The sequence below is a fragment of the Sinocyclocheilus rhinocerous genome, unplaced genomic scaffold, assembly GCF_001515625.1.
Source record: "Sinocyclocheilus rhinocerous isolate Xijiao unplaced genomic scaffold, SAMN03320098_v1.1 scaffold1339, whole genome shotgun sequence".
Classification (NCBI taxonomy): Eukaryota; Metazoa; Chordata; class Actinopteri; order Cypriniformes; family Cyprinidae; genus Sinocyclocheilus; species Sinocyclocheilus rhinocerous.
The window spans coordinates 88,731-104,943 of record NW_015634830.1 but is presented as its reverse complement, the minus strand read 5'-3'; the positions used below and the strand labels follow the sequence as shown (position 1 = coordinate 104,943).

Below are 16,213 nucleotides of genomic sequence, written 5' to 3'. Positions count from 1 at the left end.
AAATTTGTCCATGTCATTTGTCAACTAACAGTAAATACATAATTAAATTCATATGATTGAAAATACAAAATTACTAAATTAAATTAAAGTATATAATTTTGTAAAATGTAAAATATTGCATGGATTCAAATTTCAAGCACCAAATTTCTCAGTTTTAATATTAACCTTAAATATAATATAATATAATATAATATAATATAATACACGTTTGAACAAAAAAAAAAATCTTTAAAAGGTTGCCCGTGTTATTGGTCAACTAACAATCAATACATAGGCTACATTTTAATTTATAATTAAATTCACAGAATTAGAAATACTAAATATTTACAATTAATTACAATTTATAATTTTAAATGTAAACTATTGCATGGAATCATATTCCAAGCACTCAAATTCTCACTTTTAACATTAACCCTTAAAAACAATGGAAAGGCGTCAATATATTTAATTCACGACTCTTGCTGTCTCTTTATGTGGGCGTTACAGTCTCCACGCCTGACTCCATTCCAGCAGCCCCGATCCGCCCCGTGTTTCCGGCTCCACCGCTGCTCTACCCCAGCTGACTGGCAGTACTTGTTTAAATACAAAATTACTAAATTAAATTCTATAAAACATTGCATGGATTCAGATTCTAAGCCTCAAAATTCTCAGTTTTAAAGTTTTAAATACAATGGAAGGGTGATAATACGCAGTACTTGTTTACTGGTGAGGTACACAGGGAGAGACGAGAGGGGGGAAACCATACCGCCGACAACACGAGAGAAGTTTTTTCCCACCTTCAGCCCATTCCCACGCCAATGAGTTCATCGAAACTGCACACCGGGGTCTTGTGGACGGAACTGAGTGGTTTTATGGGCAGGCCGAACACGCGTTTGACGCTGGTCTGTTGATTAACGTGGAAGATTAAAACGCAACGCGGCCGTGACGCGCGTACGCTCACACACTTCGGGAGCATTGTGCTTCTGGAAGCAAAGGCTTTAGGGGAATATCCAGATTTGTATGGGGCTCTGAACGCTTTGAATTTACACAAACGTGTGTGGATGTTTAATATTAGAAGACGGTGGCTTTTTTGACCGTAGAATAGCAAACAAATAATTTTTTGTGTGTGTGTGCATGTGTATATGGAGATGAGGAGATGCCCATTTTTTCTGATAGGAACATTTGGCAGTGCATGAAACGACCTGTGGAATAACGCTTATTTTTTGCTTTTTTCCCTCAGAGACGTTAAAATCAGGCATATTATTGGAATTTTTGACTATTGGGAAGCTTTTCTGTGAACATTTGAGATATTTTTGTTTTTAAAGCAACCTGGGGTACCATATTAGTACTACTATTTTTATTATTAACATTACGTGAATTTTCAAGCTAAAACACGGGTATGCAAAAGTTGCAATGTACTGTACCCTTAAGGGTACCTCATTCCTAGAAGTGTGGGATTGATTCCATGGATGAAATGCATGGACTTTTTTCATGCTTGATCTACTGAAAGCAAAGATGAATCCGAAAAGTCTTCAAAATGATTTTTATTCATTTATTTTTCATTAGGGTGCAGGATAATTTTATTTAATGCTGATTTCTCTAATGCTGCGTAGGCAGCAACTACTTAAATTGAACATTATCTTTAACCGAAGCACGCTGGACCCCTGGGTCCCCTTCTTGGGGGGTCTCGTTTAAGTTGTCCCTGGCTTTTAAAAAAAAAATCTTTAAAAGGTTGCCCGTGTTATTGGTCAACTAACAATCAATACATAGGCTACATTTTAATTTATAATTAAATTCACAGAATTAGAAATACTAAATATTTACAATTAATTACAATTTATAATTTTAAATGTAAACTATTGCATGGAATCATATTCCAAGCACTCAAATTCTCACTTTTAACATTAACCCTTAAAAACAATGGAAAGGCGTCAATATATTTAATTCACGACTCTTGCTGTCTCTTTATGTGGGCGTTACAGTCTCCACGCCTGACTCCATTCCAGCAGCCCCGATCCGCCCCGTGTTTCCGGCTCCACCGCTGCTCTACCCCAGCTGACTGGCAGTACTTGTTTACTGGTGAGGTACACAGGGAGAGACGAGAGGGGGGAAACCATACCGCCGACAACACGAGAGAAGTTTTTTCCCACCTTCAGCCCATTCCCACGCCAATGAGTTCATCGAAACCGCACACCGGGGTCTTGTGGACGGAACTGAGTGGTTTTATGGGCAGGCCGAACACGCGTTTGACGCTGGTCTGTTGATTAACGTGGAAGATTAAAACGCAACGCGGCCGTGACGCGCGTACGCTCACACACTTCGCATTCATTGTGCTTCTGGAAGCAAAGGCTTTAGGGGAATATCCAGATTTGTATGGGGCTCTGAACGCTTTGAATTTACACAAACGTGTGTGGATGTTTAATATTAGAAGACGGTGGCTTTTTTGACCGTAGAATAGCAAACAAATAATTTTTTGTGTGTGTGTGCGCATGTATATATGGAGATGAGGAGATGCCCATTTTTTCTGATAGGAACATTTGGCAGTGCATGAAACGACCTGTGGAATAACGCTTATTTTTTGCTTTTTTCCCTCAGAGACGTTAAAATCAGGCATATTATTGGAATTTTTGACTATTGGGAAGCTTTTCTGTGAACATTTGAGATATTTTTGTTTTTAAAGCAACCTGGGGTACCATATTAGTACTACTATTTTTTATTATTAACATTACGTGAATTTTCAAGCTAAAACACGGGTATGAAAAAGTTGCAATGTACTGTACCCTTAAGGGTACCTCATTCCTAGAAGTGTGGGATTGATTCCATGGATGAAATGCATGGACTTTTTTCATGCTTGATCTACTGAAAGCAAAGATGAATCCGAAAAGTCTTCAAAATGATTTTTATTCATTTATTTTTCATTAGGGTGCAGGATAATTTTATTTAATGCTGATTTCTCTAATGCTGCGTAGGCAGCAACTACTTAAATTGAACATTATCTTTAACCGAAGCACGCTGGACCCCTGGGTCCCCTTCTTGGGGGGTCTCGTTTAAGTTGTCCCTGGCTTTTTTTGGCCTGGATATAAGATAATCAAGGTTTTATTTTCTTTTATTGCTCGACGACCGTTTTTTGGACACACCAGAGGTGGATTTAATTTTCCAAGAAAACTAAAACGTGTCGCGAAGCATAATGCGGCTGGACACATCTGTGGTTGTTTTGGTCACTTTCGCCTACATCGTGTGCCTCTGCGGATCGCTACATGGAGAAAGTAAGTCACGACACGCTCTAACTCGCTTTAATGCACAAAATATTTATGTGTTATTGTGCTATGTGTGCGTACTGTAGTTTACAATTGAGGAGACTTGTGGAATTCACTCCATGTAGACTTCGGGCAGCTCCTAAATGTGTTGGCGAGGGATGTCGCACGGATTTGATTGTTTTAAAATGACTTGTTTGTTGAAATGTGATAATTCGAAACCATTTTATGTGTCATATATTTCATAAAGGTGCCATTTAGCTCATTTGTTTTATGAAAGCTTATTATTGTAGTTAAACGTATGTTTTTATAAATCGTATCCCCCCCCCGCTTCCTCTCAAAATGGGCCGTTCCTTAGGCCTGGCGTTCTGCGCGTCAGCCCAAAAAACCAGATTAGCGCTCGTGACTGGACTCGGCGGGATTCGCGAGCGCGCGCATGCCTGGATTCCAGTCGAGGAGACGCACGCGCACGTTCTTCACGACACGTTCGATTTGGAAGTGTGTAAACAAGTCGAGGCCCTAAAAAGAATCCCAGATCCCATAAATGTGCGGGATTAGCCTACATTGGGCCTCTATCTATCGATGTATCCAGGTCGATTTCGGTGTGATATCAATTATGAAATTCCCAAATGAGAAGGAAAAGAATGTTGCCTTTTGTGTAGGCTTAACATTTTATAATAACGTTTAATTCTGTATAGCGATGATAATTAATATGAATTACTCTTTCTTATTAATTATATCAAACATGATACTATACTTAACAGAACAGTGGTTTGTGTGTATTTAAATCAATATACTTTAACATATGAATATTCATAAGTTATTGTTATATAACTATTCATAATAGTTATTGTTATATATGACATTTATATATATAAAACGTTTTTGTGAAAGTGCAAAGTAAACATCGCTTTCTTTTGTAAACTTTTCTTTGTAAGTTTTAGAAGTTGCTGTTTATTTAAAAAAAAAAAAAAACACTCAATCGCTTTTTTCTTGAAAAATTTTTTGAAAAGCAACACAAAGAACTATAACAATGAAGATACAGGTTTAAAAATTTTTTTATTTTAAACAAACAGCACAGTCCACATCACAACTGTAACAATAACGACAGAGAAACAATATCATTGGAATCACTTTCAGAATGATGTTTTCCAGCTGATTAACGATAAACATTGACAGCCAATGAGAATCCATCCTGCTTTAAAGAGCTCGAGAATTTAAAGCGACACATCAAAACTGCAGTGCATGCTTCGAATAAACAGAACATTATTTTGCGCTGGTGTAGAAACTAATATATTTATCACATGAACGTGCCTTTAATCACTTTTTTTTTTATTTAATCGCGCTTTTCCATTTCTGAACATCATTTTAAATTTAGGATAGGCACTTTTATGGGCACACTTAGAATAGTGGGCTGTTAATGTTTTTTAGAGCTGCCGTCTCAAGAAAGTGCTGGACTGATGCCTGCAATAGTAACGCGGTGTTATAAATAATGCTCTGGACTGGAGATAAATAGATCTTCCTTATTATAGGTAACCATTGCATCCCAGTGAGCCGTTTATTTGAACTGTAGATTGGAAAATATCAGGTTTTTGCAGGTGGTGTGATTTTTCTGTTAGAAACATGATAAATGTCCATGCAATCTGTTTGTTTTTCATGTAAAGAAAGAAACTTGGCAAAATGAGCAATTTTGTAAAAAATTTTTGCTCTATTTGAAACAATTTTCCCAAGATTGGTTCCAAATCTGAGCCTCCAAATCTTTTGTAGCCGTTACTCTTTTGGAAGACATCTATGGTTGTACTCAAAAATATTAGAATATTAAAATACGCTGGAATAGTTTTAACATTACCGTTGGCCTCACTGACTCCATGGACCTGTTTGGGATCTTCTGACACTCTGTAGTTTGCCTTGGTATGTCTTCCAGAATTCCAAGGGTGTGGAATGTCTTTGAAGTGGCCCACCCTGTAGGTGCTCTTGCCGTTGAGGGTTTCGGGACTCATTTCGGCGTCTGCTGCCTGCTGACCTCTTGTCTTCCAGGTCATGTATCTGAACATTTGCCATGTAGCATGTGAGCTCTATGTTCAGCTCTGTGAATCTCCAGGGTGAGCTTTTCCCGGGAAACCGGAGCATTTTCGCAGGCTTCTGTTCGTTGGTGTGTGGCCATTTTCTCGGAAGTTCTTTCTCCAAAACCGATTTGTCATATACAAGAGTTTTTTTTTTTTTTTTAAATGCATGCATAAAATATGTCCATTTAAAAAAAATTACTTTATAAAATGTGTGCATTTATTAAAAATGTTAAAAGTAATTTTACAGTGACTTCGAATGTGGCTCATCCAATCAGAATTCCGAATCTGAAATATTTTTTCATTGGTTTGTCAGTGGAAATGTAATTTCAGATGAAGTTGTTTTGATGACCAATGATAAAATTAAACATAATATGCAGTGATGATTTGCACACAATAAGATCAGAGATGTTTGTTAAAAATCTAAAGAGGTTCTTACTTCAAAACTTTTTTTCATGTTCACATATAACTTTGAAACTTTAAATACATGCATAAAATGCATACATTATTTTTATTTTAAATTAGTTATTACAATGCTTGTATGTATTAAAAATACTTCAAAAGTAATAGAAATTGCGTAAATCATTTTATATAAAATAATGCACAGATGTTGCTTTTTTCATTCAAAAAAGTGCTTGTTTTAATGAAAGTTGTTTAATGAAAGATAAACAGCAATAGCATTGCTTTGCAAAACATTTTTGCGAAAGAAACAATGGAAAAACGTTTTGCATTTCGGAAAAACGTTTTGCATGCTTGGAATGTTTCGCATGTTTTGTTTATTTTTCGTGAAAAAAAAACCTTAATTGCAAAAAGAAAATTTGCGGAAAAACAACGCTTAATGCTCTTTCACACTGAGGACGATAACTTTAACGATATAGTTCTCTGAATTTAAAAGAAAACCACAACTATAACTATAACGGCACAGAGTGGTGATATCGTTGGAATCACTTTGGCAACGTTTTTGTCCACCTGATGAACGATAAAAACATTGACGGCCAATCTGAATCCATCCTGCTTTTAAAAGCTTGAGAACTTGCAAAACGTTTTTGTGAAAGTGCAAAGTAAACATCGCTTTCTTTTGTAAACTTTTCTTTGTAAGTTTTAGAAGTTGCTGTTTATTTAAAAAAAAAAAAAACACTCAATCGCTTTTTTCTTTAAAAATTTTTTGAAAAGCAACACAAAGAACTATAACAATGAAGATACAGGTTTAAATTTTTTTTTATTTTAAACAAACAGCACAGTCCACATCACAACTGTAACAATAACGACAGAGAAACAATATCATTGGAATCACTTTCAGAATGATGTTTTCCAGCTGATTAACGATAAACATTGACAGCCAATGAGAATCCATCCTGCTTTAAAGAGCTCGAGAATTTAAAGCGACACATCAAAACTGCCGTACATGCTTCGAATAAACAGAACATTATTTTGCGCTGGTGTAGAAACTAATATATTTATCACATGAACGTGCCTTTAATCACTTTTTTTTAAATTTTTCATACACATTTCGCAACAAATTTATTATAAATTTTTACAAAAAGATAGTTAAATACTTTCTATATCTAAATATATAAAGTTAAATATAGCTTTATGAAAGATAAGCAACAACCTTTTTGATACTCGTTATATAACTTCAAATTGAGTTTTAAATTGCTGAGAAATCAAGGAAAAGGAAGGTTTTATGATGTAGATTAGACTGTTTTAAACCACTCTTTCTGTTTGTGATCTTGTTACGAACACATCAGTTTTAACTCTACATCCTCGCTTTACCCTGTCAAGAATAAGATGTTCCAGGGCATGAACCGAGCAACCTGCCCTTATTCCACCTCTCAGCGGCCGTAATTTCCACATTGATGTATTCTGCTGACCTGTGGACTTGTTCAGTCTTAACATAGTCAGGCCTCTACTCAATATTCATTGACTAAAGATTTATGGTGGCTTGTTTCTTTTATTGACACTGTTCTCCATGTCAGGTTGTGGGCCACAAATGAGGTTGATGCCTCTTACAACACGCCTGAAAAATCTGATGTGATGACCCAGTTGCTTTTTGTATCCGTCCGGCTTTATCTGTCAGTGATCTCATGCCATAATGTCTCTGTCAAACCATGCTAGTAATGTGGGGATCAGCATTGAGTCGGGGTCTTTTCAGCACTTATGAGAGAGTGAAAAGACAGCTTGACTCCAGCATTTGTGGGCTATAGAGAATTTTGGCAGCCCTGTTATGCTACCTGATGGCTTGCATGTATTTTGAGAACTGTTGTATGGCTGTAACCGGGTTCTTTTTGACCTTAATTATTAATCAGATCCCAAGGGAGAAATCAAAATTGAAGTTGTGTGTCTTAATTTTGAGGCTTATTGCTTTTATAAAACTGCGGTAACATTTACTTGTTGCATCTATTAAAGGGATAGTTCACCTTCAGTTGCTGGTCCCCATTGACATGCATAGTGTTTATTTTTTCCAGTCAATGGGGACCAGCAACTGAAGGTGAACTATTCCTTTAATAATAATTGGAATAAACCATTGGGTAGCACTTAAAAATAAGGTTTCATTTGTTTGCGTTAGTCAACTAGCAATGCAATCTTCTAAAGCAATTACTAAAGTTAAAAATGGCTTAATGTTCCCTGACGGCACCCATTCACAGCAGAGGACCCAATCGAACTGAGGTTCGGACCAGGCAATTGAAAAAAAGTGTGAAAGCACCCTATATTTTCAGCAAATTTTCATTTTGAGTGAACTGTGCTTTTAGGAAATGAAAGTCAATATTAATTTCATGTTGCCTCTCAAACAGTCATAAATAAGGAACTGAAATATAAATGGGTTAAATATTAAAGCAAAATTATATTATTTTGAAAGTTGAGCCGTAGGAACCTTTGTTTTTCATCAGTGGTTAGCACTGCTAGTGCTGTTTTTAGAGGATGTGTAATATAAAATAATTTAATTGAAGACAGGCTTGTTTTTTTTTTTTGTACTGAACGGCATATCTTGTGTGTGTTGAAACACATGGCTGTTCCCTCATTTACAGACCCATAAATTTGAGTGATACTCATCTTTATTCTGCCAATAAACCTTTCAACAAGGTTAAGGGGGTGACATTAATTTGTTTTACTTTGTGGGTAAATGAAATAAGGATTATCTTGCCTCGCTCACTGCGAGTAAATACTATCAGATAGCTCAGGAGGAAAAGATTCTGAAGCAATGAATGAAAACAAGCTTTAAAGGAATCACCAAAGTTCACCAAAATGAAAATTAGCTGAAAATTACTCCCCCTCAGGCTATTCAAGATGTAGAGGAGTTTGTTTCTTCATCAGATTTGGTGAAATGTAGCATTGCATCACTTGTTCACCAATGGATCCTCTGCAGTGAATGGGTGCCGTCAGAATGAGAGTCCAAACAGCTGATAAAAACATCACAATAATCCACAAGTAAACCACACCACTCCAGTCCATCAATTATTGCCTTCTGAAGAGAAAAGTTGCATGTTTGTAAGAAACAAATCCATCATTAATACGTTTTTAACTTAAACCTTTGCTTCTGGCTTAATTATGAGTCCATAATACATAATGTTGCTTTATCCAGTGAAAAAGTAATCTTGTCTGAATCAGGAGAGAAATATGCACAGATCAAGCACCATTTAAAAGTCCATTATTAGTCTGTTATTATGGATTATGGACTCATATTTTGGCCAGAAGCGGCAGTTTAAAGTTAAAAGGCCTTAATGATGAATTTGTTTCTTACAAACGCACAGCTTTCATTTTTGTTATCTGATCTGATTATCAAATCTAGTTGTGGAGAAATTAATTTCACAGAGAAGTGTAAAGAAGCTTCTGTTTTTATATTACGTTTTTTTTTAATTGTGAGCAAAAAAGGTCCTGAAGTTTATTGCCATACTTTAGTTTACTGTCTCTAATTTTATTTTATTTTTTTATTTTTACAGATTTTTCGGTTGAATTAAAAAGTGACAATTAATTACGAATTACAGATAGATTTTATCTAATGGGTAATGTACAGTCATTATCACAAATAATAACTGACACAGCAGACTGTACAATTTCTCAACTGTACAAAGAAAGTTAGCATTCATTAAGAGTTAGTACTATATTTAGTTTCCTAAAGAAGTTTGTATTTGATAAACGCAGACTTTATGAAATTATAGACATTGCATTTAAGTCGAGATGAATTCAGAATTTAGCGTGTTTACTTTTTTAATAAATGTTTTGGACTTATTATAAATGATTCATTGGTGCACATTATGCTTAAAAGAAATTGTCGTTGTAAAAATTTGTAACTTTTTTTGTTAAATTGTTACACTTTTTTTCCTCATATCTCGGAGTTTTCACTCAGAAATATGGCATGTTATGGAAAAGGTTGCAGCTGTTTAATTTTGCCTTTAGTAAGAAGTTTAAGAGTGAGAAGTAATTGAGAGTGTTTGGTTTGATTTGTTTTTGTTTGATCTTTGAACATTTAAAGGCTTCGGAAGAGTGGAACTCAGATCCTGTCATGAAATGAACTGTCGTATTATGCTCTGCTCTCAGCTTGAAATCTCATTGCCTTGAGCCTGACCGCATTAGGAGACATTGCTGAAGATGAAGAATTAGATCACGCTCTAGCAGGACACCGTCCAAGTCTTTGTTGTTCTCGTAATCTCGTGTGGAAGCGTAGGTCTTTACTCTTTAACTGGATTGAGTTTAGAGTCTTTATACTGGATCGCTCCACCTGTTTTACTCTCCTCGTAGAGGCGTGAAATGAGAAATCAGAGGTTATTTGCTTTACTTTTAGTTCTATTCTGCCTCAAGTTCCATAGACCACGTTACAAAAGTGAACATTCCCGTCGCTGGGCAGCGTCCCCCCCCCCCCGAGGCCATCCGCGCGGGTGTCTTTGTGAGTTTATGGCCTGGTGCCCGAGCGCTGCTGTCAGGCAGCACGTCGCCGTGGAGTTTTTCTCATTTAAGAGGAGGTGAGAGAGTTCGCTGTCATTCACCGTTTTGTTTTTCCCCTCACACAACATGTATTTGCAGCTATCCTGCCTGGATAACACGTACAAACAATGAGCGGCTACAATAATCCGGCCCTGGACGCTTTATAAGTGTGAACACAAACTCATTCACCTTCATCGACTGCTTGTTTTCCACCAGTCCAGTTATGCATAGATAATGTTTGATCGGTAAACTTGATTTAGCAAGCTCAGTTTTTTCTTTATGTAGCTTTTTGATTATACGCAATAAGTTTTGACCTACAGTTTCAGTCAACATAAAATGCTAAACTAACGGTCAAAATAAATGCGACAGAAAAAATTGTGATTTTTCTTTTTCTAATGTTTGAAATAAGAGGTTTTCTTATGCTTACCAAGTTTGCATTTATTTGATCAAAAATACAGGAAAAGCTGTAATATTGTGACATTTCTATTTCTATTTTAATATAGTTTTTAATGTAATTTATTTCTGTGACTCGAAGCTGAATTTTCAGCAGCATTACTCCAGGCTTCAGTGTCGCATGGTCATTCAGAAATCATTCTGAAAAGCTGATTTTTTTTTTCTTCCCCATTTCATACTATTATCAATGTTGAAAAATGTGGAAATGTGATATACTGCCATTTGAAATTGATCAAATGTCTGTTTTTGAACAATATTTTATTTTTAAATTGTGCATGGTAATTTCCTCTATTTTTACATTTAGATTACATTTGCCGTCATTAAATGCCGACTTAAAGTTAATCTTAAAAATCACTAATAATTTAATAACACTGTTAAATGTAATCTTTGCAAATGTAAAAAATGAATATACCCTTTTCAAACTTTGCCTTAAATTGATAGATTAAAAAATTATAGCTGCAATTAGTTAAACTTAAAATTCAACATTAGAGTAAGTAGTAATGTGTTTTTTCTTAAAGGGGTCATATGATGCGATTTCAATTTTTCCTTTCTCTTTGGAGTGTTACAAGCTTATTAACTGATATTTACTTTGAAAGGTGAAGCTCGCGATTATGGTAAGGGGTGTTACATTTCCGATGAGTGCTTGCGGTGTTCGGCCAATCATAATGCACTGGGTCAGCTGGCCAATCAGAGCAGACTGCGCTTGTCAAAGGAGGGGGCTTTGTAGAAAACGAAGCGTTTGAGAGAGGCGGGGCATAGAGGACCTACAATAATGTACAGTATTTGAAAAATAATGTGTTTTTTGAACATTAAAGCATGTCAACATATTCTGTTAGACCAAATACACAAAATAATGATCTTTAAAAAAAGCATCATATGACCCCTTTAAAATGATAAGTTTAGTTAGCTTTAGTTAAGTTGGATATTTAAGTAATCTCAACAAATAACTAATTGTGGCAACATTTTTAGTGTATAATTGTCGTTATTGTTATTTTAAGTGTGTATATATATGTATTTTTTTGTATGTTGATTGTTTTTAAGACAAATTAAGTTGTTGTAAACAATGTACTGAAATGATATTGTAATCATAATTGTTTTGACATGAATAGCTATTGCTGCTGATATGGTGTTAATTCATAAATAAATGAGTCAAACTTTACATTTATAATGCTATGATGCCTAAATTCACTTGTAGTATTTAAAATGATCTGTTTTAGTGTTTTTTTTGGTATTATTAAATGTCATCAAATTTAGTTTTCATGTTAATTTTAAAGTAATTCTAATGTTTAACAAGTCTAAAAAAACGTTGGAAATATCTGCACTGAAAAAAAGTTTTCTCTCAGAAATTGCTAGTAAATTTCACAACTAATTACAAAGAAACAGCAAGTACTTGAAATTAAACGAATTTTTGCAGTAGAATAACTGAGATCATACTGTAGTGATCAATTTATTCATAACTTCGACTTTTTTTTTACAGCATGTGCAGATTTGTATAGAAATATGAGCTCATTAAAAATTAGATTTTTTTGAAACGAAGACATCTAAAATGCAACTAAATGAGTTTATCCAGTCAGATGCGATGAATGCAGTGTTTTTGGAGCCTTGTATATCTTTACATTCAGCCATACGTCACCCGTTCGCTTGCATCATTTTAGACTAAACGTTTCGTGACACAATCTTTCTCCCACCGTTTTAGTCTTTCATTGTGTCAGATGCTTCAACGTGAGAGGAAAACTTCAGAAATGTGTCCAAACACTGCAGCGAGCCAAGCGCCGAGGCGACGGCTCGTACTGCACTTGGCAGCCAACCAGGGTGAGAAATTAACTGTGGTTTACTACAGTGGCGAAGGAAACAGAGTATCTATTGTTAATAGTAAAGCACACTCGCCGAGCTTTATTTATTTGCTTTGCTTAGTCCCTTTCTCCGTTTTCGTTTGCCATGTTACACGTTTAAAAGCAGCAAACTTTGAGCCGTCTGTCAAGTTCCCAACTGCCCATGAGAGATTTGAACGGGCTTGTGTAGTTGGCAAGATGCTTAGAAGGTGGCGTCACATGCGAAACTGCCAGAAATGCCATTTCTTGACATTGGATTGCGAAGATGTTCTACAAGTTGGACGTTTGTTGTGTAGCAGACGATGCTTTGTTGCTATATAAATCCAAATATGCACCGTTTTGTCCATCCAGTCTTGGGTTTTGGGTCTGTTAGGTCCATTGAGGCGACACTTGAGTGATTTGTGGGTTTGCTTTCTGTACGCATCCACCTTGCTTGGGTTAAGGATCTCCAGAATGGAAAAACCAACATGTTCCCGTGTGTCTGAGAATCGAAAACTGTTTAGTGTCCAGGGAAGTCTAACGGAAAAACTAATCGTGGAAATATTAGTTGAGCTGCCAGTCTCGGTGTAATGAATTGATATTTCATTGCTGTCTAATTCTGCAGGTACACGCTCGAAAATATTCACAAACGCTTGAATATTGAACATTGTTTATGAAGGGCTCCTCTATGCTCTGAAGTAGTTTGGAGTGGAGGTTTGTGCTTGAGGATTGTGCAGCAAAATGAATAACATTCGACAGTTTCACTTGAAGATAAACTTCTGTTTGATTATATTTATTTATTTAGTTATTTTGGATGTAATTAAAAAAAATTTTTTTAATTCTCTGCATAAAAAAATGCTCTTTTAGTTCCTTCTGTTTGATTCCATTCAATTCAATTCTGTTTGTTTCTAATTGATTCAGTTTCTTTTGGATTCTTCAAAAATTGTTCAATTGGGTTCAATTGGGTTCTATTTGTTTTTTTTTTTTCTATGTGGTGTGATCCAATTCTCTTTGAGTTTGTTCTGTTGATGTCAAATTCTGTTCTTTTTGTTTCTTTTCTGTTCTTGCGTTTCTTTTTTTATTTTGAGGTATTCCGTTTTGATGTATTTGGTTCTTTCTGTTTGATTTGGTTTCTTTTGGATTCTATTCTATTTGGTTTATTAGATACTTTGGAAAATAATCCAAATACTTAGCGGTTCTATTTGATTCTTCCTTATTCTATTTAATTGGTTTCATTTGGTTCTATTTGTTTTTGATTTGATATTTTTTATATTTATTTGGATCATTCCAGTTTTGTTTATGTCTGTTTGATTGTTTGATTTATTTATTTTTTTGTTTGTTGCAGTTTGATTCTATTGGGTTTGGTTTGGTTTGGTTCTCCTCATTTTGTTTAGTTTAATTCTTTTCTGGTCAGTTTGGTTCTACTTTGTTTTGGTTTGATTTTATTTTTCTAATCAGTTTGGCTCTGCTATAGTTTTCTATTCGGACCAGTTTGGTTTTATTGAATTCTTTTCTACTTGAATATTTGGTTTTGTTTGATCTTGTTCGACTCGAGGTTCATTAGAGTCCTCACGTACCCCTGATAAACACACGCTTCCCAAAGCTGCATGCTTCCCGATGAGCCATAGAGTCTGACTGAGCGTGTGGGTTTATGGGTAGACGTGGTCTTACCCAGCAGCAGTCAGTCTGAGCCGGTGGTCTCCAGAACAGACAAACAGCCCATTAAAGGGACCTGTGTTTCCCTGCAGCCGCTGGGCCGCTCCTCTCCCTGCGGCGACTGCATGGACTGATTCCAGCCGCGGCTGCAGGGCAATGGCCATATTCATCTCGCACGCTCTCACCCAAACACAACCGCTCAATGAGGAAGTCATCAATATTGGCTTTTGTCTCTTCGGCTCTTTGCAGCTTTTCTTCCTCAGCTGCATCCCCTGCTTTCAAGACGCTGTGGAAAACGCTGTGTTGCGATCACATTTGCAGCAAATGCTGATAGTATTGTGCGTTTCACACGGAATGGGGATCAGGAGCTTAGCGTTTGACGTAGCAAAACATCGTAATAATCCTTTATACTCACTTGCCCCACTACACACACTATGCCGTATAGCACAAGTCCTCACACATTTTCTGTTGCATTTGTCCTCGTAAAAGGTTAATGTGCGTTACTGCAAAAAGTACAGTGGCTAGTAGAAATGTGTTTCTTATGGAGCGTCAATGCAAAACATGTTTGTGTGTTCAAACACAGTGTAACAAAATGGCACAAAGCTGTTTAGCGTGACGTGTTTAATTAATGCTGTACACATGGTTAGATGTGATGCAATGAACAAACTTGTAATTCTTGATGAACAGTTGAAATATTTCTTAAGTCTGACATTAATTGTCTTGAAAATTTGTTGAAAGCGATGGATTTGCTACCAAAGGTTTGAATTAAGAGATGCAATTTCTGTTTTATTTTTCCCAAATTCTGGGATGGTATAATTACATTTTAATAATCAAAAAGAATGTCTAATCAGTTAAATTAATAGAAATTTGAATAGTTTAACATAAATCTTTTTCCAAAAGGAAAAAACATTTTTTTTTAAAGAAATTCTTGGTTGCCTTTACATTTTTCTGTATTTAATTTTAATAGTTAAATAAAATTTTAGTAATCAAAAAGCATGTATTATTAATCAAAACCATGAAACTTACACAATTTAACAATTATTTATTAAAAGTTGAACAAAAATTAAACATTTTTTAAACATTTTTTTAGGGCCCTATGAAATCTTATTATAAATCTTAAATTATTTTTCTGGATTTCTATTTAATGTTATAATTATGTTTTAATAATCAACAATATCTAATCAATTGAATATAACTTTAACTTGAATTTGTTAAGTTTTTTTTACTATTATTTATTTATTTTTACAAAAACTATAGCTATTTAAGAAATTCTCTGTTTGCTTTAATTGTTCTGGATTTATGAATTAATACAAATTTATCAAATACAGTGGTACGTGTACAATCAAATTCTGTAACATTTTGTTATAAAGTAAATTCCATTTTTATGAATGGATTTTGCGATTCCATCCCCATTTTCTGCATCGCTTAAATCATAGGGTCCTATGTTACCTGAACAATTTTTAACAATTTTTTTTCATCTTAATTTCACAGCGGGCCTAAATCTTTGGAGTCTGACTGTAATTTTCATGAAATACATTGCTGGAGCCGACAGCTTTCAGGCAAACTTTTGGAGTGAGATTAGCTCGTAGGCAGCATGTATTGTAAAAATACTCAAATATGTATGTTTTGAGATCAATGCATTTTTTCGTTCTAAAATATATGAAATTCATAATGTAATGCTTGTTTGCTTCACATTCTTAGACACAGTGGCCGATATTGAGTGTTTGAATTTTGTTTACATTTGTTTCTGGCCAAACTGTTGGATTGTCAGATTTTCTCAGAGAAGTTAAAAATTCAAACCTAGACCTCGCTAACTGTTACTCTTACTATGGAGTAGGCCTGGGCGATAAAACGGTATCGATATTTATCGTCGGTACACTTTCTTCGATAACGATAGACATTTTTTTCGATATATCGCACAATATAGGCAAGTGCTATGAGTGACGCAGACAGCACACACAAATACGAACACATGCTGAATTGAGTGCTGTGCATGCCTGTGATGAGGAGATTGTGAATAAAGAATGAATATTAGTCGAAATTAAAATAAACATTTGCATTTGAATGTTAGGTGTGC

General features: G+C 35.3%; 1 protein-coding gene across 1 annotated transcript in view; it reads left to right on the top strand.

The window, feature by feature from the left end:
* Positions 1-2,313: 2,313 nt before the first annotated feature.
* Positions 2,314-16,213, top strand: part of LOC107745989 (insulin receptor-like) — a 35,975-nt gene continuing 22,075 nt past the window's right edge. Inside the window, exon 1 of the mRNA XM_016560021.1 lies at positions 2,314-3,245. Coding sequence (XP_016415507.1) covers positions 3,167-3,245 — 79 coding nt within the window. The 5' untranslated portion in view covers positions 2,314-3,166. The remainder of the gene's footprint in view (positions 3,246-16,213) is intronic.